Source organism: Quercus suber, unplaced genomic scaffold, assembly GCF_002906115.3.
Source record: "Quercus suber isolate HL8 unplaced genomic scaffold, Cork oak 2.0 scaffold_825, whole genome shotgun sequence".
Classification (NCBI taxonomy): Eukaryota; Viridiplantae; Streptophyta; class Magnoliopsida; order Fagales; family Fagaceae; genus Quercus; species Quercus suber.
In genome coordinates, this window is record NW_027070255.1 from 202,862 (window position 1) to 223,417 (window position 20,556).

Genomic DNA, 20,556 nt, shown 5'->3' on the forward strand with positions numbered 1-20,556 from the left:
TATAATAATAGGACACCGAGTAAGTAAACTTTCCTACATAGCATCTTAGCTGAAATCTAGTTCAGAGAAAGAATGGAACGCGTGGAATCATCACAACACTCTGAAAGGGAGCTTTATGCCTTGACTACACCCAATGAAGAAGCTGAACAAGCATCTAACGAATCCAAACAAGGAGGCTGGATTACCTTCCCATTCATTACAGGTCTCTCTCTATCTCTCTCTCTCTCTCTCTCTCTCTCTCTCTCTCTCTCTGTGTTTTGTAAATAAAACTACCTAATCTCTCTCTCTCTCTCTGTGTTTTGTAAATAAAACTACCTAAGTAGGTCAAAATATAACATTGTACACTGTTTTAAGCAGGAACTCTATTTGGGCTTTCCCTAGTAGCTGGTGGATGGGCATCGAATTTGATAGTATATCTAATAACAGAGTATAACGTGAAAAGCATAACTGCTACAAAAATATTCAACGTTGTACAGGGTAGCAATTGTCTCTTTCCAGTTGCCGGTGCCATCATTGCCGACTCTTTCTTAGGCTCTTTCCCTGTCGTTGCCTTCTTCGCCTTTGTTTCCTTACTGGTATATAAATTAATGTTGATTTTTTTTTTTTTTTTTTGGGAGTGTTTAATGAGTTATATTAGAATATTTTTAACTTTTAATCTAATAATCAGTCGAAACTTTTTGTTCATGCACTTTAGTTGTGGAACCCTTCTTTTTTCTTTTTTCAAGAATCATAGTTATGGAACTTATTATAAAGCAAAAAAGAATATCATATGGTGGTGAAAAACATATTACATTCGCCTCATAATTTTTTGAATGCGAATTGCAGATATAACAGATATAATCTTATGTTGCAACTGCACGAATAATTTTATTTAAAGGTTCAGTTAATTGGTGCATTTAGAAGTTAGAATAATTATTAATATATTATTTTAAGAAAATTTTAATATTACTTTTATGAAAAATATAAAAAATTGATAAAAATAATTTTTTTTTCCTATAATTAGTTTCTAAAAATACTTCTTAAATTAATGTCTTTAGGACATCTATTAACTTTTCTCTTTATATATTTAATTTAAAGAAAAGTAAAATTGATAGAAGTCTAAAAGAGCACTTTTAAAAATGTGTGATTTATCCTCTTTCTAACGAGTCTATTTTAACTCAAAAAAAAAATTAATATTATTTTTAAATTATCATATTTTATAAAGTACGATTATACTTTTACAAGGGGTAGCAATGAAATGGGGCATGCTAGGATTAAGGCTGCTTGGTCCCTCTTTAGGGTGGGAACAACTCACAAAAGATAAGATTGATGCTAGACCATGCCAGGACAAGACAAGTTAAGAGTCCTAGTCCAAAAAGATAGAGAAAGTCTATATAAAAAATTTAATAAAATAAATTCAATAAATAGATAGAATCAAACTATATGATAGATAGTGTTTCCTACCGGTGAATTAGATTCCAAGGTTAAGCAATCTCAATTTCAGCATAGGATTTGCAAGTTAATATTAAATTGGGCCTCCTCGAAAGGCGTGAATAACATTCAAGGGAGAGTGTTAAGAGATAGAGAAAACAAGTGTTCTTAGGGATGATAAAAAAAAAATATGTATATAAAAAATAGGATGAATAAAAAAGATCTAATTATATATACAATTTAAATAAATATATTCACCCCCATTTGGTTACCTCTTCAGGGTGGAGAAAACTGCGTGGGTTAAGCGGATTGAAAAAGCCTTTCATATATACTTTTACACAATATAAACAAAATACACAAAATATGTTGATATAAATAAATTTTAGGGAAGAATGTTTATAAGTGTATAAACTGCCTTAAGGGATAAATCACTTTTGGTTTAGGTGGGCTTCAGATTAATACTATAAGTCTCATCCACTCATCTTCTTTATTCACTTAGCAAAATTAAGAAAAATAACATATCAGTCTTGTGGGCTTTAATCCCACATTATCAAAGAAAGAGTAAGAATGTATGCTTATAGAGTAGGTAGGCTTGTGACTAAACAAAACAAAACAAGAAAAAAAAAATTACAAAAGTAATTTTTCTTTAGTTCCGAAGGAAAATTCACATTTATATATATATAGTAGTTTCCAAATCGAACTTTTTTCTTCTTGTTATACTCTAATTTTTGGGCCCTTTGCACTTGAACTTTGGCATGGCTAATATCTTCGCCTAGACAAATTTAAGAATTTGGGATCAATTTTTTTTTTAAAATTTTTTTATGAATAAATTTTTAAAACTTCATTTTTTTTTTTTACATATAACTATACTTTTGTCGAACTCATTTTTAAGCAAAATAAACCTCCAAAAATAAGCATTACAAAGTGTATTTGGATTATCTTTTTTCATTAACTTATTTGCTTGAGTAAAACTTTATAAAGCTTTGCCTTTTCTAGATAAAATGGTATTTTTGTTAATTTTCAAGTTTCAACAAAAACTAATTCGAAAGCCTATCATAAACTAAACTTGTCATAAGTGCTTATACATGTTTACCTATTTTTGGACTGGTATAGCCTATAGGCCCCAATTACATAGAAAGAATTCATTTTCGTATAATCTCTTTTTTGAGGAAAAAAAGGTCAATGAAAGCCTATCACAGATTAAATTTAAACTCAAATTATTTTTTCATTATATTTTTTCTCGTCTTCGATCTTGAGAATTCAGGGTACGATCATGTTCACCATAACGGCTACAATACAGTCCTTGAGGCCACCGGGATGTGCAGTTGGCTCACACACATGTGAAACCCCATCAAACCTTCAATACGGAGTCCTCTACATGACCTTACTGCTTGCTTCACTAGGCCTTGGAGGCACACGCTTCACAATTGCAACTTTGGGAGCTGGACAATTTGACAAGCCCAATGATCAAGCAACTTTCTTTAATTGGTATTTTTTTGCCTTGTATTTTGCTAATGCAATCAGCTTCTCTGCCGTTGTCTATATCCAGGACAATGTGAGTTGGGGATTAGGGTTTGGAGTATGTGTCATTGCAAATGCTATTAGCCTAGTCTTATTTGTATTGGGAAAGCGATTTTATCGCCAAGTTAAACCAAATGGAAGCCCTTTCACAAGCATAGCTCGTGTCATGGTTGCAGCAATTCGAAAGAGAAAAATACTAAAAACTGTTGGAAGGCAGGATTATTATTTTGGATTCACTGAGGCGTCAAAGTCGGAAGACAATTTACCAACTAAAAGTTTCAGGTATGAATCACTATAACTATTTTCTGTAATTATATTTTAACTGTATACATGTCAATATTTTTTTTTTTGGTAAATATGGTATGTCACTTAAAAAAATTTAATAAATAAATAAATTAAACAGAATATAATAGAGATTCTTGTTGAATAACTAAATTTATGAATAACTACAGTATAGGTCTCTAGTTATATGTTATATTCAAATTAAGGACATTATTTTCAATCACAATAATAGGTGAAAGTGGACTCAGAATTTATTGGTTGCATGTGAAACTTGTCAATTTAAAAATAATAATAATAATACTTGCACACAGTTGTATCAGTATTTGTATGGGTGTTTCTTACTGCATGTTTCACCATTAAACTCTTTCGTAAGTATTCTTTAATTTTAAAACTTAAAAATCTGACTTATTTATTTAAAGTTAACTAAATTACTAGAAAAAAATAATAATTATCTCACATTATTTAAGAGAGTGTATTGTGGATAGTATAACTTGTAACACCCTCTCTTAAAAGTTACCATAAATTTTGAGTGGAGTTGTATAATGTGCGTTTGTGTTAGAACATCTTTCCTTCTCCCTTGTATGTGTATTTGTTTCTCCACAACAACAACAAAAAAAAAAAAAAAAAAAAAAACTTTCCTTCTCCCTTGTATGTGTATTTGTTTCTCCACAACAACAACAAAAAAAAAAAAAAAAAAAAAAGAAGAAGAAGAATGAGCGGGAATAGGTAAATGACAATATCAACTAGGAATATATTAAATATCCTGGATATTTCCATCAATATCATAATTATTTAAGTTTGACAATTGAGATAGTCACTTTAAGAGCAACCACATCAATGATTGCAAAAATTTACAAAATACAAAAAGTACTTAATTTTGCAAATTTTAACTCAAAAAACACCCACATCACTACTTGTAAAAATGTGCAAATATACAAAACTGCTTTGCAAAAGAACAGTAACCATACATATATGCATGGTTACTGTTCATGTGCAAATGATTTTTTTTCTTTTTTTCTCTCTCCCCGTCAAGTTGCTCAATCTGTCTTCTTCTCACAACAAAGAAAGAAAAAGGTAGGTGAAGTCATGTGGGTAGTGGTTTGTTTGATATAATAAAAAATTAAAAAAATATATTATTATTTAAATAAAATAGATAAACTGATGTGAGTGTTTTATAAAAGTGGGTGTGTAAAATAAAAAACGTATGTTTTTTCTTGCAAAATAGACAAGAATTTTGCACGAACTGATGCGATTGCTCTAAGTTGTTAAGGTTCTTCATTCATTTTTTTGCAGATTCTTAAATCTTGCAGCACTTAAAACTGAAGGTGATAGACAATTAAATGGCTTGTATGCAAGATCATGGAAGCTATGTACCGTGGAAGAAGTGGAAGATCTCAAAACCCTAATCCGAATTATCCCATTATGGTCTACTGGAATTTTCTTAGGTATTTCAATAGGAATTTTTTCTAGCCTCGTAACCCTCCAAGCACTAACTATGGATCGACACCTTGGGCCCCATTTCAAAATCCCAGCTGGAACATTTCTACTCTTCAACATCTTAGCTACAATCATCTCAATCCTTATTATTGATCGTTTCCTCCTCCCCACGTGGCGAAATCTAGCTCGTCGAACATTGACACCTCTCCAACGTATTGGAATTGGCCACATCATCAATATATTTGGTTTTGTGGGGGCTGCCTTAATTGAATCTAAACGACTCCATGTGGCCCGAACCCATCACCTCATGGGTCAGCCTAGCTTGGTTGTGTCCATGTCAGCGCTATGGCTTGTGGTACCACTAGGGATTGTGGGTCTTGGTGAGGGATTTCATTTCCCAGGTTCAGTTGGATTGTATTATCAAGAATTTCCAAAGTCACTAAAAAGTACATCCACTGCTATGGTCTCGTTATTACTCGCAATTGGGTTATATCTAAGTCCGGCAATTACAACTTTGGTAGACCGAACCACGGGATGGTTACCAAACAATATTAATGATGGAAGAGTTGATAATGTGTATTGGATGTTGGCAGTAATAGGAGTGGTGAATTTTGGCTACTTTCTAATTTGTGCCAAGATGTTTAAGTATCAAAATGTTGAGGACCATAATGGGCCTTCAGGGCTAGCTCCCTAAAATTATGAAGATTGTAATTGTTTTTATAAATAATGAGTTTAATAAATCGTTTGTCTTTATGAGTTTCGATAATGTAGGTGTTCTGCAGATTGAAGGATTTCCTAAGCGACCTCCTTGAAGTTAATTTTGGGGTTTTCAAGCAACCTCCCTAAAGAGCTTTGTGATTTTTTTTTTTTTTTTTCTCTTCTTTTTAGCTCTAAAAAGTTCAAACATATATATCCAATTTGGCCAATAATAACATAGGTTCACCAACAAAATATTAGTGGAATTTGGAATAAGTGTAAATTCAATAGTAGAAGTGCCGAATTCTACGATGACAATGGAAAGGGGCAGGTGAAATGAAAAGGGAAATGGGTAAATTAAAGTTGAATTTGACAGTCGAAGACTCGAAGCACCTGATTGAGCTTTATATAAGCAATGCCCAATAACAAGGTGTGTAAATTGCAGAGACTAATATTAACAAGTTTCTATCTTTTGTTACAATTTTTTTTTTTAGGGACTTTTTATTTCTAATTTCCCAGACATACTTTTAACATAACATGATTATAATAACATTCATCTCACATGTCATTATCATTAGTATTATACACCATCACAATTGGGAAAGCCAAATTTAAGTCATGAATTGGTCACTGCGAAAGTCAATATTCACTTTTAACAGTAAGCAATTGAAAAAAGAAAAAAGAAAAATGAAAAAACAACAATAACAATAAGCATTATATTTATACTGTCAATCATCACTACAAAATTGCTTCTCAACTTCTTTTACACGTGAATTTTCTATGGAACATAGTGTTGTCTAGTTATTGACTATTCTATCTCTATGGTTTTCAACTTCAAAGTATGACACATCGTAAAGAATTTCAGTAACCTTTTTATGCAGACAATCATCGAAGCAAAATCTCACACACACATTTTCATATTATAATATATCATTAGATAATATTACAAAATCTCTTACATATAATTATATCCCGGTGCATGACTATTATATAGTAATAATACTCAAACCAATCAAAACCCAAAGTATAAGAAATAAAATACAAAACCAGATATATCCACTCTATAAAATATTGACAATATCTTAAAAAACCAAAGTTAAGATTGTTCTGCTGCCGCTGGTGAAGTAGGTTGGGACGCGGATGGAGATAACTTTGCTGGAGACTTGTTCTTACGCACATATTTTCGAGCCCAAACATGCTTCCCATTGATGGAGAATTTCGCTTTGTTCTTATGGTCAAGGACCACTTCAATGAAGGAAGCTACAGGAACAACAAGGCGTGCATAAAGTGGTTGCTCCTCTGGTAGAACCTCTTGCATGAAAATTTCTTCAATGAAATCTCCAAATTTCCTTCAAGATAACAAAAAATAAGAAAGATATGTCAAATAGTTTATAAATACATTGAACCCCACATTAATTTTTTTATCAATTTAAATTTAGGTATCATCGCATATATCTTATATTGTCTAATTAAATTCAAAGGCATGTTATTTATCAATATAACACAAGTTTTTCAATTGAATTCAACTAAATGACTATATTTATCAATGTAACACAAATAATGTTATCTTTGTAAATAAATGGGTTTGAATTTAATTATCATTAAGGTTTCCTAGGAATTGAATCTAATATATACACATTTTTAATGGAAAATAAAGTAAAAAGAACAATTTTGTTTAGATAGAGGGTACCTAGTGAAGAACTCTCGAACTTCATTCTCTGTAATGGGGTACCCTTTAGAGAAAGTCAAGAAAATAGTTCTCTCATCTGGTGGGACTTCTTTCGCTTCCTCATCACTAGGGCTACTCAACTTAATGCGACTCAAAACCTCACCAATTTCATTGTTCAAAATCTGTCTCTGAAACGAAAGATCATAAGGATCAAAACCCCGAGAAACCTCCAAAGGCAGCCCTCCTCCACTCACAGGCACATGAGGAGCCAAATCCAAAAACTGTGAAATCCCAACGTTAGGAGATTGAACCCCAACAACCCCAGAAGAGTTGTAATACAAAGCAGAAGACAAGGGGTTCAGAATTGCACTATGATAGTTCACCGGCTTGTCAAACTCAAACCCAATACCAGTGCTTTCTTGGGCACTCTTGTTTGCTTGTGCAAGTTTCACTATGTCCTCGAAGGCTCTCACGCAAACCTCGTTGATAATCTTAGTGACACCACGAATAATGCCAATACGATTGTCATGGAAGAAACGGAGTGAGACCCCAGTTTTTGTTAGGCTCTGAATCAAAGGGATCATGTCAGAGGTACTATCAGAAGAGAAACGAAACTGGTCACTCTCAATGCAAGTCAAGGCCATGACAGACTCGTCGACTAGTGCGTTGAGTATAGTGTCTGGCAAGGACAATATTTTGGAGTACACCATGTCGATTTCCTCACCAACTTTCTCGAGCCAAAGCCAAAGTGCCATGACTTGGGTGGCCTCAGCAGGGTCACGGCCAAGGTTGAAAACCAAGCGAAGAGGTACTATCAGAAGAGAAACGAAACTGGTCACTCTCAATGCAAGTCAAGGCCATGACAGACTCGTCGACTAGTGCGTTGAGTATAGTGTCTGGCAAGGACAATATTTTGGAGTACACCATGTCGATTTCCTCACCAACTTTCTCGAGCCAAAGCCAAAGTGCCATGACTTGGGTGGCCTCAGCAGGGTCACGGCCAAGGTTGAAAACCAAGCGAGTGAAGAGGGTACGGTCTATGGTGTGGAACATGTTGAATTCCTCTTGTGAGATTGAATCCCTAATGGGAGGAGAAGAAGGATCAGCCATTTTTTTTGGTGGTTTGGAAACTGAAGAGTCTCGTTTCGTTGGTGTGAATTATTGGGGTTTGAGAGTTGGGTTTTATATGGATGAATAGGTGCCATTGGTGAACTTTGGGATGCGAGATGATTGTTGGGGACGAAGCGCCACTTCGAAATGGTGCCATTGTTTCTTAAATGGAAGGCTTTGTTGGAGTTTCTATACGTGGAAGTTTCAATTTTCAAAGACAAACGGTCAAGAACACTAGGTGCTGTTTGGTTTTTGTACCGTTTGTCAAATGTGCTACGGACAAATGACACGATCGGTTAAATTAAGATCCTGAGGCCGTTTGGACTCAGCGTTTTGCTGAGTCCACGTTTCACGTTTTGCCCTTTTTTTTTTTTTTTTTTTTCTTTTTTCCGGAAAAGTGAACAGTAAAATCACATGATTTTACTGTTCAGGGGACAAAAACACTGTTCATGCACTGTTTTGGCACTGTTCACGCACTAAAAAATATTAAAAATGGGTCCCACGGTACTATTTACACATTTAAAAATTATTTTGCTACAGTATTTTCAGTTTTCAGTTTTCAGTTTTCAGTTTCAGTAACAATAAGTTCAATCCAAACACACCCCCTATCTATTTACACAACTTTTACTATTACTTTTTATAAAAAAATTAATAAAAAAAAAAACTTTTACCATAAGGCTCTACTCGTCATACGTGGTGAGTTGCGATAAAAATTATGAATTTTATTGTGATTCTAACATTTTTTTTGGAGTCTTTGACAATCTGTATTTTTTATCAATTAATATGACATTATTTATTTTTATCTATTTATTGAACTTTTTTGAAATATTACTATATAAATACCTTACCTCTCTCCTACTCTATTCACTTAAAACATGTAGAGCCGTAGAGGTACTATCTGGCTTAACTCACTCCCGGTGGTTGCTATTATGTTTTTAAAACTTTAATAATATTTGACAAAATGGAAGTCCATGATTGCAGGCATGGGTGAACCAGGAATTTTGGTTTGAGGGGCCAAATATAATATTGATATATCATTAAAAAAATTCAAAATACTTTACCATTACTTTTTATTAAAAAAAATAAAAATATAAACTTTTACCACAACACTCAATTTGTTATATGTAGCGAGTTGTGGCAAAATTTATGAATTTTGTTATGATTCTAACATTTTTCTTGGAGTCTTTAACAATCTACATTTTTTATCAATTAATCTGGCATTATATATTTATTTATTGAACTTTTTTGAAATATTACTATATAAATACCTTACCTCTCTCCTGCTCTATGCACTTAGAGCATGTAGAGGTACTATTTGGCTTAACTCACACCCGATGGTTGCCATTATGTTTTTAAAACTTTAATAATATTTGACAAAATGGAAGTCCATGATTGCGGGCATGGGTGGAACCAGAAATTTTGATTTGAGGAGCCAAATATAATATTGATATATCATTAAAAAAAATTTCAAAACACTTTTTTTTTTTAAGAACTTGTTATCTTTATAAAGTTTTTGAGTATTCAAAAAATTCCTTAGTTTGCTATAAACATTTACCAAAAAAATTCACCATCATTTTTTTTTAATATATGTTTAACATCTCTCTTTTTCTTTCCACTACTATCACTCCTAAGTCCAAATATTAAATCAATCCATAATTTTCATTTTAAATTTTAAATTTAATCAAGCATTGACAAATAATTGAAAATTTAACAATACCAACAAAAGACTAACATTTCATTTGTTTCAATGAAAGCTCTTATTTAAAGATATGTTTTTGCATTTTCTTGTATTTGGTAGTACCAAGAAAAAAAGGTCAAATGAACACGCTCTCTTAATTTCCCTTATTTAGTTTGGTATGAGATAGATTTTTTTTTCATTAAAATTTTCTAAAAAACAATCCTATCTACACAAAGCTAAATAAAGAAAACAACTATATCTCACACAAAGCTAAATAAAGAAAGTCAAAAAATAGTTTTCCAACTCATTTTAAGATTAATACCAAACATAGGAAAATGAAATACTTTTTAGACAATGTTTTTTAAAAAATAATTTATTTTCCATAAAATGTTAATGTCGAAACAAACATATTAGTCCCAATAAATAAATAAAAATTTCTTTGCAAGAGAAAATTATTTTGAACTAAAATCATAACTCCACCACTGTCTGGCGGGTTTTTTTGGGCGGTGGATCTGCTGGGTTTTGGGTTTTTGCCAGTGGATCTTATGGGTTTTAAGATGAAATTTTTTTTTAGCTTGCAAACATTTTAGAAGTGCAACAACACACTGAAAAAGAAAACACTTTTACTCACCCTGGATTATCAAAGAAGCATTTCTAAGTTTATACAACATATTAAACATTAATTCTTTTTGAGTGTAGAAAATGGAGCCCTTTTTTCTGCATACACAAGACGGGTATGGGGTTAGAATCTCTCATCCTCGTCCCCGCAGAGACAAATACAAGAACTGTATTGAAGCATTAGGATGCAGTAATACAACTGAGGGGACCAGCCCGTACACACAAGGTCTGTTGCAAATGAAAAAAACACTTCCGGCTAACCAAGCCAGCAAAAACCGACAATAATTTGACTTCTCTTTAATCTGTACTTAGAAAAGAAATTCCTTACATTTATGTATAACATCTTAGTTTCACCTGAGAAACAAATCAATTAATTCTGAATTGATGAACTAGCTATGAATATACTCTGCATAAGGTGCTGAATAATTGCATATTGCCCATCACGCATGCAGCAACAGAAGTACCAATTCATTTTAGAATGTGGATAAAACTTCTCATCTGCATATATTTTACAGAAGGAAAATTGAGTGTGGAAAAAAAGTATTAATTGAATCAAGTTCCTGAATCACCAAATTCAATACATAAGAGCCGCAAGTCTTGATTACCGACAATATTACATGTACCTACCTCATCCATTTCAATATGAACATGCTTTGTGTCAATAACTACTTTACATGGTACTAGGTTGTCCTCACCAATAGAAAGAGAGCACTTCTCATATAGACCCTCCTTTGGTGCTAGATTTAACAAACAGGACTTTGGAGCTGTCACCCTACTTTTGTTGCTGGTAAATCCTTCCTGGTCCTTTGCCATCAATATAAGCCGATGTTTACGACCCAAAAGCTCTGAAACATATCTCATATCCCCTACAGCAAGGGCACGACGAACACGAGTTGATGAGACTTGTCCTCTCTCTTTTGAATCACTGGAGTTCATATTTCTGGCATATTGTTTCTTGTCCATAACAGAACCTATAATGTAAGCCCCCAAACCATACTCTTCACACAGCCTCACCAGCTCTAATGCATCGCCAGCAGCTCTATATCCAAATCGGTAATTTTCACCTGTAAAAATTTCCCATCAAGGCATCTAATTCAGCGTATATCAAGAGTATTTTTGACTCATAAAAGGTGCACAATGATAGCAATTGGATCCTTAATCATATTTACCTGCAACAACTCCACGTACTCCAAGCTCTTTTGCCAACTTCCCAACAAATTGTCGAGGAGTGAGATGTCGAACACTTGAAAATTCAACTTGAAACTCTGCTGGAATCATGTTATTACAGTATGGGGCCCAAGAGGAAAGAACTCGCATCCGATCACATTTGGCAACTATGGGAGCCCTAAAGTAATTTAAAATTTTTAATTTAATCAATGAAATTGTTCAGAACTTGAATATCAGGAAAAATGTATAGGAGCAAGGGGCACTGCAAATGCAAGGCATAATTTTCACAAAACCATGAGGATGACTCACATTTATTTCCCATAATATATATATATATATATATAGTTTTACAATAAATATTAAGAAAAGTGGCAATTTCCAGAAATTATTAGTATAAAGTTCTAGATACTCGTAATTGAAATTGACTCCATTTTGCAAATTTTGACCTACTAACATGAAAAAAAAAAAAAAAAAAAAAAAATATATATATATATATATATAGTTTTACAATAAATATTAAGAAAAGTGGCAATTTCCAGAAATTATTAGTATAAAGTTCTAGATACTCGTAATTGAAATTGACTCCATTTTGCAAATTTTGACCTACTAACATGAAAAAAAAAAAAAAAAAAAAATAGCAAATATTGAGGTAAAAATGATTATGTTACCCCATGGAACCCTTTAAAACATAACCAGCTTTAAAATTTTCCCATCCATTATTGATAAACTCGCATTATCAGCTGTAAACAGTCCAAACCTATGGGCTGTCCCTACATCACTAAGATCAAATAGTGATAATCTGTGTATGCTTCAGAAAGAAAATAATGCCATGTTGGGCATGAGAATCAACCTACAAGTTACAAGCAAACAACATTAAAAAATAATGGATACATGATTTTCTTCATAGATCCCCTTTAAGTGCTGATAAAAGGCTCTAGCAGAACTATTTATTAAAATGCTGAGCAGCTGAGGAAAGACATAAGCCTCTATATTTCCACTTATTCCCAAGCATAACTTTCAAGAAAATTATATAATATTTTTTGTCTACATGATTGTAAGATATCTTCAGATCCACTCTCACCAAAATTTAGTAACCTAACATCTCCTGTGAACCGGATCATGATAAGAAAACTAAGGTAACCAGCACACCTTCAATTGCCAAGTCCTTTTTTACTACTTCAATAATTCTTATTTTTGGGCTTCCTCTACAAAGCAAAAATAAAATGAAAAGGTCTGTTACCAATGCCATAGACCTTGAAAACCCCTGAAATGGAATTGGTAATAAATTTGTTATCTTAACTTTGGTACTCATCTCTTAAAACTATCTGGTGCTGAATCCAAAGTTTGTAAAGTTGTAGCCACCACCCTGTCAAGCTTAAAGTAAGATAACTTCTCAACCCTTTTCTGGATGCAAGTAGGTGGTTTCAACTCAACTGATCAGTCCATAATAGTAAAAAATTACCAACAAGTGCACAAAACCACAGAATATACTAGTGATTTTGCATAGCCTCTCTCTCTCTCTCTCTCATCCTTGCTTTGTATATTAACCATAGAAGCAAAAAAATTATGCAAATAGTCATCCCTCAACCATTTTTACTTCTGTCATGATACAAAACCAATTTTGTGTACCTTGACAATGAGCGCCTAATTAGCAATTAAGCACAGAACAAAGGCAATTGATAACGACTCCATAAATATTGGGAAAGAAGAATTCAAATAAATGAATAATAAAGATATATAACATCCATACCTAGGTTCCCAACCAAGCACCTCTGCGATTCCAACAAATGACAAAAGAAATGGAGGTCCAACCTTTGCTGCTTGAATTGCAAGTTCTCGATGACCAATGTGAAGGGCATCAAACTTTCCCAATGCTACTATTCCTCCTAGAGATGATAATCACGGGTTCAAATACTAAAAAGCCATACGGAACGAAAGCACGATAGTTTTTTCCGTTTAGAAATAATAAATAGATGGTAAATATAGGATGAAAGAAACCTGCCACTGGGGGCAATCCTTGCGATGGAATTTCACGATCCTCTTCTTGTTGGCTTCGGGCACAAACGAAAAAAAAAAAAAGAGAGAGAAGCAAATCAGATTCTACATCAAAATATGATACGAAGCAATACATATCTAGCATAATGATTCCCACATTAGAACTAGAATTTAGAACCCTTTTTTATTGCAACCACCAAATCATCCCGAGGAACCTTCTGATTTGCTAATACTTAAAAGTTAACAGAATCATAATTATTTCTTTCCTAAACTTCTAATGAGAAAGTAGAGCATATATTCCTAACTTTCTGATTGCTAGACTCGAAACCGCAACTTGTTCCTTAGGTGCAGTACCTTAGATTTTTCAATTAAATTCGAACACATAAGTATATGAATTTAAGCATCCCCAGCTCGCCGAAAGACGGTATTGTTAGTGCTGCAATCATGTGCTTGAATTTTTAAAGAAAGAAAATAAAAATTTTCAGCAAGTTAATACAGTAAGTTATTAGTAGAACTGTAGAAGACAGATTTAGAGGATTTTTTTAATTCTAGTGCCTCTCAAACTCACTGTTTAAACAAATAAACAATCGGGAAACAAAGGAATTTGTATAATTAAGAGCTAAAAAGCATAGGTATTTATAGTAATCCTTGAGTGCGTGCGTGCGTGCGTGCGTACCTTAGTTCACTGGTGATTGAACAGAGAAGAGGTCGAGACGTTGAACGCCGATGTAGCTGGCGGAAAACGGCCCCACGTGGCCGAAGGTTAACGGCGGCGCGAGGGAGAACGACGACATTTCCGATGACAAACGGCGCCGTGGGCATCGCCGTGAGAGGGGAGAGAGGGAGAGACTGATTAAAGTGAGCGGAGATAAAAATTTTAAAAAGAAATAGCAATTTCTAGGTTTTGCTAATATATCCTAATATATAAAGCCCTAAACTACGTCGTTTCACTTTGGAAAAATATGGCAAACGGTAAACTATAACTAAAAACTCTAAGTTGACTCTCCCTCACAAGTCAAGACCAGAGAGCAAAAATGAGTACTAGTTCGAGGTTTCTGTTGAGCAACGGCGTCGTATTGCACTCCTCCGACGCTCCTCCCATAACAACTTTCCTCGAATCACATCCAGGTACCTCTTAATTTCTCAGATCAAAACGCTGTGTTTAGTTAGTAGCTATTTGCTTACCAAATTAATTAAATAAATAAATAAATTTCAGGCGCTTACACTACCACTCGAACTCACAACAATGCCTCGTGCCTTTTGTTCTGGGAAAGGCACGTGAAAAGGCTAGCCGAGTCGGTAAGAATTCTATCGAATTCGACTCCACAGCTTTTGTTCAAACAAAACAATAGTAGTAGTATGATTATGCATTCACTGCCACAATTTACAATGGGTCCATTTCGGGCGCTTGTTAACGATTCGATGAGTAAAGTGTTGCCAATTGCGATGAAGGAGAGGAGGAGTGATGGGGAGGAATTGTCGGTTACCACGCTTGTTAGTGGGAATATTGAGAGATTGAGTGGAATTGGGAATGTGGATGATGATGATGATGATGATGGTAGAGTGTGTCAAGCTCTTGATGTGTATGTTTATGTTGGGAGTTATGTGGTTCCTGCATTTGGGGTTCGAGGAAATGGTGCTCGTTTGGCCGTGGTGGGTCGCGGGAGGGATGTGGCGAATGCTAAGTACTCGGATTGGGTGAGGTCAGTGTGCATGTTTTTGTTGAGGGAAAGGAAAGAAATTTATGTCACGTTGTTGAAGCAAAAATAAGACACTTTTTTTTTTTTTTGTTTGTTTTCTTGGCAGGCTTAGGAAGCCTCTTGAAAAGTTGAGGCCTTTTGCAGTGACTGAGCTCTTGTTGTCAAATGATGGTGATAAGATACTTGAAGGATGTGTTACAAACTTTTTCGTTGTTTGTCGAAAGGTGAGTGGCTAAGAATTTAAGAAATGCTCAATTATTGTGACTGCTTATCTTGGTTGAAATTTGGTTTAATTTTAGTGGGAGATTGTTCACCAATTATCATTTGTTCCCATTTCTATTGATCGGGAAATCCTACTGTTTAACTGTTTTTGGTTCATATTTAACCATTTAATTGTCGTTGGACTTAACTTTACGTGAATCCTATCATGAGATTGTTCTCAGGGTGGAGAAGTTGGTTTTTATAGAGTTAAATTGGCATGCAATAAAGAACTAGAAAATCACGGTTTGTATAGTGACTATATAGAACAATTTTAACAGCAACTAGTTTTCAAGTAAGTCTGAATTGCCTACTATGTCTATTATATATATATATATATATAAATGAAAGCTTTTTTTTCAAATTATTGTATAATCTGCAAAATCATTTGAATTCTCTTATTAACTTGTTTTGAAATTCACTTTTGAATAGTTATAAAACCACTCACAACTTATTTTACTTTCTCTAGGAATTGAACAACCACCATCATTGATTTTGGAAATATATAGGGAAATCTTTTTATTAAGGGAATTGAAAGGTGATTACCTTTGTTTCTTAGAATGTCTGATGTACACAAGTTAAAATATTGTCTTTGCACTAGAGCGATAGTCCTATTCATAAGAAAAAGAGAGTGTTTATGCTTTACTATCTTTTGGAGCTTTGCATGGGTTCCAAATTTCAAATACTTTTAGAATGCTTATTCCCATGACATTGAAACTCTCTTTTTCTACTTGGAACTTGTAGATAAAAAATGCTCATCAAAGCAAGTTTTAAATGACAAGGTGGCTTGGTATTAGCTGGCACTGTTGCTTTCTCTTCATATTCTTAGAATAGCTCATGACTTATGAGAATCTTATCAATATCAGGATTGCATGTATTGTTGTATGTTCCCTGCTATTTGGTATTAGTTTTATAATTATAATTTTTTTACGGAAGGTGTTTACAGGATATTGATGAAGCTAAGGGAGACTACTTGAATGATCGCAATGATACATGTGCTTTTGAAGTACAAACAGCTCCTATTGGTGATGGTGTCCTTCCTGGAATTATTCGCCAAATAGTTATTGAGTAAGTATTTTCTTGTTTTCAAGTGTACTTACTTTTTGTTGTAAATTTATGTCTTACATAGGAAGATTTCAGTTAGCACCATTGTCCCAAATTGTGGTCATCTCTCATTCAGATTTACATCCACAAAAACCTGCTCACTGTCAATGTTTCCATCTTTTTTGCAAGGGAAGACTTTGAAGCTTTCTCAAATCTCCATAGATAATGTTGAGAGTGAACTTAAATATCAGATTGTCTCTTGTGTGGAGTCTTCTATCACATTTATTTTAATAGAATTACAACTATGAAGCATCCAAAAAAATTTCCCAGTAGCATTGTTAAATTCTTGTTGAGTGAGCATCTGTGCTATTCAGGGTTGAGGATTGGGCACTTGGATAAGTCTAGGCAATATCTTGGCATTCAGCTTGTCCAAGTTCAGTTTCCATTTTGCTTCACCCAATGTTAATGGGTAGCTAAATCAATAAGAAAAGGGAATAAAATGCTTATTTATACAATTTGTTATTTTTGATTTTGCTATTTTACAATTCTGCAGGGTATGCTTCAGCAAGGGAATCTCATTTCGGGAAGTTGCACCTTCTTGGTCAAAGCATGAAACTTGGGAAGAAGCATTCATCACAAGTAAATTTTTTAACTTCCTGTAATTTTTCCTGGGATGGCAATTGCCAGTTGAGTGAGCACAGAGCATATCTTTTTGCTTTTAGAATCTGTACATGTCCGGCTGTGGGTTCTCTTCTTGTTGCTAGGACAAGTTTCAATCTCATAGGAATTCCAAATGCTCAATTATTATGGTCCAAGAATGACGATTTGGACACTAATTTGTAATATTTTTTATAGGTAGCTTTGACCAGAAGATTTATTTTAGTTGAGGGCTTTAATGCATCCGTACTTATTTTACTATGCATTTTTCTAAAAATGCCATTCAGTCTGCATTGATACATTTCACTATCACGCAGTTTCAACAACTTAGCTGTTTACTGTTTAGTTTGTGCAACATTGTTGAAATGGACGGTCAGGATTTTCATATGAACCATATTATTTTTATGTTATGGCTTCAAGATATGAGTCTTATCTATTGATTCACTTTTCCATTTTTCTTTAGTTTCATATACCCCCTCAACGCATATATGCAGTATGCTCTTTCCTTAGAAAACCCACTCTCTTATACTCTAGGTTGTGTCCAACTTTTTGGATCACCATTTACTGCTATCAGCATGGACTGCGTTTCCTTAGAAAACCCAGTCTCTTATACTCTAGGTTGTGTCTAACTTGTGGATCGCCACCTCTGCTTTCAGCATGGAAAAAGTTATTAATTTGTGTCATAATGTCAGAAAACTTGAAATCTGCCAATTACATTTTTCACCAGTTTGATACCTTATGGTTTCCCATCTCAATTACAATGTGATGAAGGCTGTTTTTTTTTTTTCTGGAATTTAATCCTGTGGCAAAAGCCGTACCCAAAAGTAATAGTAGATTGCAAGAAAGTTCTTGGTACCATTGCTGAAATCATTTTATTAATGTACTGTTGTATTACAGATAGCTTGAGACTTCTGCAACATGTGGAGACAATATTAGTTCCAAGTTCTTGGGAATCAATTATTTCAAAAACTCAGGAGGAGATATCATGGGAAGAGAAGCAATTCAAGGTGTGAATTTCTAAGAGTTTAACTAGATTCAGAGCTTTGAGTTGCTATAAGTTGCTGATTTTTCATGATTGTTTTATTTTGAATTAAAAGCAGGATGGTCCCGGGATGATCACCACATTAATTCAGGTGAGCATGTATATTCTGCATTACTTGCACTGTTCATAAAAATGTATTCATGTGTGCAACTGTTGAATGTACAACAGTACAAGGATAGATAAGTAAGAAAACCCTCCTGGAAAGTGAAACTGTGGATCATCATTTAAGGCTCTATATGCCCTTGTTTTCTTATTCTTTTCAAAAAAACATGGAGAGAATGAAAATGATCCTTCTTCTTCTGGTACAGAAAGAGATCATGGAGAGAGCAATTCTAGAAGGTTTTCCGTTATGTAATGCTGTATGAAAGGTGGAGCCTTATCGTTTACCTTTTGATATTCTCAAGCACACATTGGACCACCTTGCTAGGAAGGACTGAGTGACTTAATTGCCACTGTCTACACTTTGATATTCTCAAGCACACATTGGACCACATTGCTAGGAAGGAGTGAGTGACTTGATTGCCACTGTCTACACCAGTATGTAAATTTCAAGTCTATAAAGGGTCTAGTGCTCTTTTCAGCTCCAACCGCACTCAACATGTGAGAGTCCTGCTTCTTTGTCTATGCGCTGGGACTGGTTGTGATGGACCAGGGATTTTTACATATGCTATTAGCTGTCCATGGTTAATATTTGAACGTTTGGTGAGAGTACTTTGATGTATGTTATGAATTTTCTCTGTATACTTGCAACATGATAATGAAATATGTGTTTTTTTTAACTTAACACCCCTCCTTGTGAGAGGCCCGCTAATTAGAAAGAAACACTTTCTCGTAGCTCATGCATTTTATACGCTAGTCCAATGCTAATGCCACCACTTCTTAAATTTTGTTAGGTGGAGGAGCTCTAAAATATCTTGCACTTTGTGAATCAAATGAAACCACATAAAGCTTGAGAAAATTGATAGGAATGTGAATGAGTCTGCGTGGCTTGCTAATGTTAAAGGATTCTAGCTTGAGTAACGCCAAAGATACAACAAAATATCACAACATTTTTAAACTAGTATGCCAACTCACACATGGGTCCATCACAATCGGAGTCAGGACTTACAATTATGAGGGCGGGTTTGTTGTTGGCTATGTGCGGCGGCTCCGACCTTTGGTTCTACTACTATTTAACTATTTGAGGGATTTTTTTTTTTTGTTTGGGTGTGTATGACTTTGATGTTGGGTAAGGAAGAATAATTTTATTTAAAATTTTTAAAGAGCTGGGCTTTTGTGTCGGGTAAAATTGGTTAATTGGGCTTATTTTGTTTTAGATTTACTATTGGTAATTTTTGTTGTTGTGATAATTTTTGAGCTTGTATATTTTGTTTTAGATTTTAGATCTATTGACTTCTTTATGATCTTTATAAGGAGGAATGCTAAAGCTACAAACTTTTTTACAAATTGTTGATGTAGTGAGTGGTTATTAATAAGTCAAAAAGTGGTGTAAGCGGTGGGCTAAGTGCAAACCAATATGAATTTTCTACATCAACAGTTTGTAAAAATGTTGTAGAAAAGTTTATGACAATAGCATTACTCTTAAAATAATTAATGATATTATTAAAGGAGGGCAAAGTGTACTTTTAGAGAACAAAATTGCTAAAATTAGTACTCGAATACGTACTAATATTTTTTTAAAAAAAATTGGGGGGAGGGGGGCCATTGCCCCCCAAGTCAAAGTGTGCCTCCATCCCTTATCGCAATCTTCTATTTAAAATTTTTTAATATGCTAATTTTGAGAATGTTGTGAGTTTTTGTTGTTTCCATGGCAATACTCTTCTGGCTTAGCGGCCTTGACTTACATATTGGTGGTTGTAGACTTGTAGTGTTAACCCTTCCCAAATGTTAGTGGGAGGGGTTGTAGACTTGTCCTAGAATTTTTCTAGATATTCGATTCCAGTGAGATCTCTCTCTCTCTCTCTCTCTCTCTCTCTCTCTCTCTCTCTCTCTCTCTCTCTCTCTGTGAAGCAATCAAACTAAGAATAACGAAGTGAGAATATCCTTAACTATTTGATTAACACAATCTTAAAAAGTAATCAAACTGATAATATCCATAACTATTCTCGTGCAACTACAAATATATATATTTTTTATTAAATGATACATGATGATGCCAAAAATTATCAGTTAGTCGCACGGTCTTCACGTGCTCTTGACGAAACCTGTGAAACGAAATCGAAGACCTTATAGAAAGTACCGGTGTGGTACAAGCCAAATATCCTTCGAAGGT

The 20,556-nt window shown here is 34.1% G+C and overlaps 4 protein-coding genes across 5 annotated transcripts; 2 read left to right on the forward strand and 2 right to left on the reverse strand.

Annotated features, from left to right (window-relative positions):
• The first annotated feature begins 18 nt into the window (after positions 1–18).
• LOC112017574 (protein NRT1/ PTR FAMILY 2.7) lies at positions 19–5,416 on the forward strand. The gene is made up of 4 exons (XM_024050034.2): positions 19–202; positions 358–575; positions 2,675–3,213; positions 4,507–5,416. Exons 1-4 carry the CDS (start codon positions 73–75, stop codon positions 5,342–5,344), a joined length of 1,725 nt encoding a protein of 574 aa, XP_023905802.1. The 5' UTR covers positions 19–72; the 3' UTR covers positions 5,345–5,416.
• An 848-nt stretch (positions 5,417–6,264) lies between these two features.
• Positions 6,265–8,125, reverse strand: LOC112017530 (uncharacterized). Its single transcript, XM_065767585.1, has 3 exons — positions 7,957–8,125; positions 7,037–7,826; positions 6,265–6,695 (listed from the first exon to the last, which is right to left on the reverse strand). The coding sequence occupies exons 1-3, from the start codon at positions 8,123–8,125 to the stop codon at positions 6,443–6,445; spliced, it is 1,212 nt and encodes a 403-aa protein (XP_065623657.1). The 3' UTR covers positions 6,265–6,442.
• A 2,819-nt stretch (positions 8,126–10,944) lies between these two features.
• Positions 10,945–14,482, reverse strand: LOC112017565 (FAD synthetase 2, chloroplastic). Its single transcript, XM_024050023.2, has 5 exons — positions 14,260–14,482; positions 13,587–13,639; positions 13,339–13,474; positions 11,591–11,766; positions 10,945–11,485 (listed from the first exon to the last, which is right to left on the reverse strand). The coding sequence occupies exons 1-5, from the start codon at positions 14,403–14,405 to the stop codon at positions 10,974–10,976; spliced, it is 1,023 nt and encodes a 340-aa protein (XP_023905791.1). The 5' UTR covers positions 14,406–14,482; the 3' UTR covers positions 10,945–10,973.
• Positions 14,483–14,510: 28 nt separating this feature from the next.
• Positions 14,511–19,063, forward strand: LOC112017568 (uncharacterized). 2 transcript variants are annotated; one of them, XM_024050026.2, is made up of 8 exons: positions 14,511–14,711; positions 14,800–15,286; positions 15,390–15,507; positions 16,488–16,609; positions 17,139–17,224; positions 18,140–18,249; positions 18,340–18,375; positions 18,593–19,063. In XM_024050026.2, the coding sequence occupies exons 1-8, from the start codon at positions 14,618–14,620 to the stop codon at positions 18,647–18,649; spliced, it is 1,110 nt and encodes a 369-aa protein (XP_023905794.1). In that variant the 5' UTR covers positions 14,511–14,617; the 3' UTR covers positions 18,650–19,063. The 2 variants fall into 2 exon arrangements, with proteins under 2 accessions (XP_023905794.1, XP_023905795.1); XM_024050027.2 differs by having other exon boundaries at positions 18,343–18,375.
• The last annotated feature ends 1,493 nt before the right edge of the window (positions 19,064–20,556 follow it).

Excerpts from the sequence above, each read along its gene's own strand:
- LOC112017574 (XM_024050034.2), top strand. The coding sequence starts at position 73 with ATGGAACGCGTGGAATCATCACAACACTCTGAAAGGGAGCTTTATGCC. Across the intron at positions 203-357 it reads TACCTTCCCATTCATTACAG|GAACTCTATTTGGGCTTTCC; the intron begins GTCTCTCTCTAT and ends TGTTTTAAGCAG. Across the intron at positions 576-2,674 it reads TCGCCTTTGTTTCCTTACTG|GGTACGATCATGTTCACCAT; the intron begins GTATATAAATTA and ends TTGAGAATTCAG.
- LOC112017530 (XM_065767585.1), bottom strand. The coding sequence starts at position 8,125 with ATGGCTGATCCTTCTTCTCCTCCCATTAGGGATTCAATCTCACAAGAG. Across the intron at positions 7,827-7,956 it reads GCTTTGGCTCGAGAAAGTTG|TACCTCTTCGCTTGGTTTTC; the intron begins GTGAGGAAATCG and ends CTCTTCTGATAG. Across the intron at positions 6,696-7,036 it reads GTTCGAGAGTTCTTCACTAG|GAAATTTGGAGATTTCATTG; the intron begins GTACCCTCTATC and ends GTTATCTTGAAG.
- LOC112017565 (XM_024050023.2), bottom strand. The coding sequence starts at position 14,405 with ATGCCCACGGCGCCGTTTGTCATCGGAAATGTCGTCGTTCTCCCTCGC. Across the intron at positions 11,767-13,338 it reads GTGCTTGGTTGGGAACCTAG|GGCTCCCATAGTTGCCAAAT; the intron begins GTATGGATGTTA and ends AAATTACTTTAG. Across the intron at positions 11,486-11,590 it reads AGTACGTGGAGTTGTTGCAG|GTGAAAATTACCGATTTGGA; the intron begins GTAAATATGATT and ends AAATTTTTACAG.
- LOC112017568 (XM_024050026.2), top strand. The coding sequence starts at position 14,618 with ATGAGTACTAGTTCGAGGTTTCTGTTGAGCAACGGCGTCGTATTGCAC. Across the intron at positions 17,225-18,139 it reads GGAAGAAGCATTCATCACAA|ATAGCTTGAGACTTCTGCAA; the intron begins GTAAATTTTTTA and ends GTTGTATTACAG. Across the intron at positions 18,250-18,339 it reads GGGAAGAGAAGCAATTCAAG|CAGGATGGTCCCGGGATGAT; the intron begins GTGTGAATTTCT and ends TTGAATTAAAAG.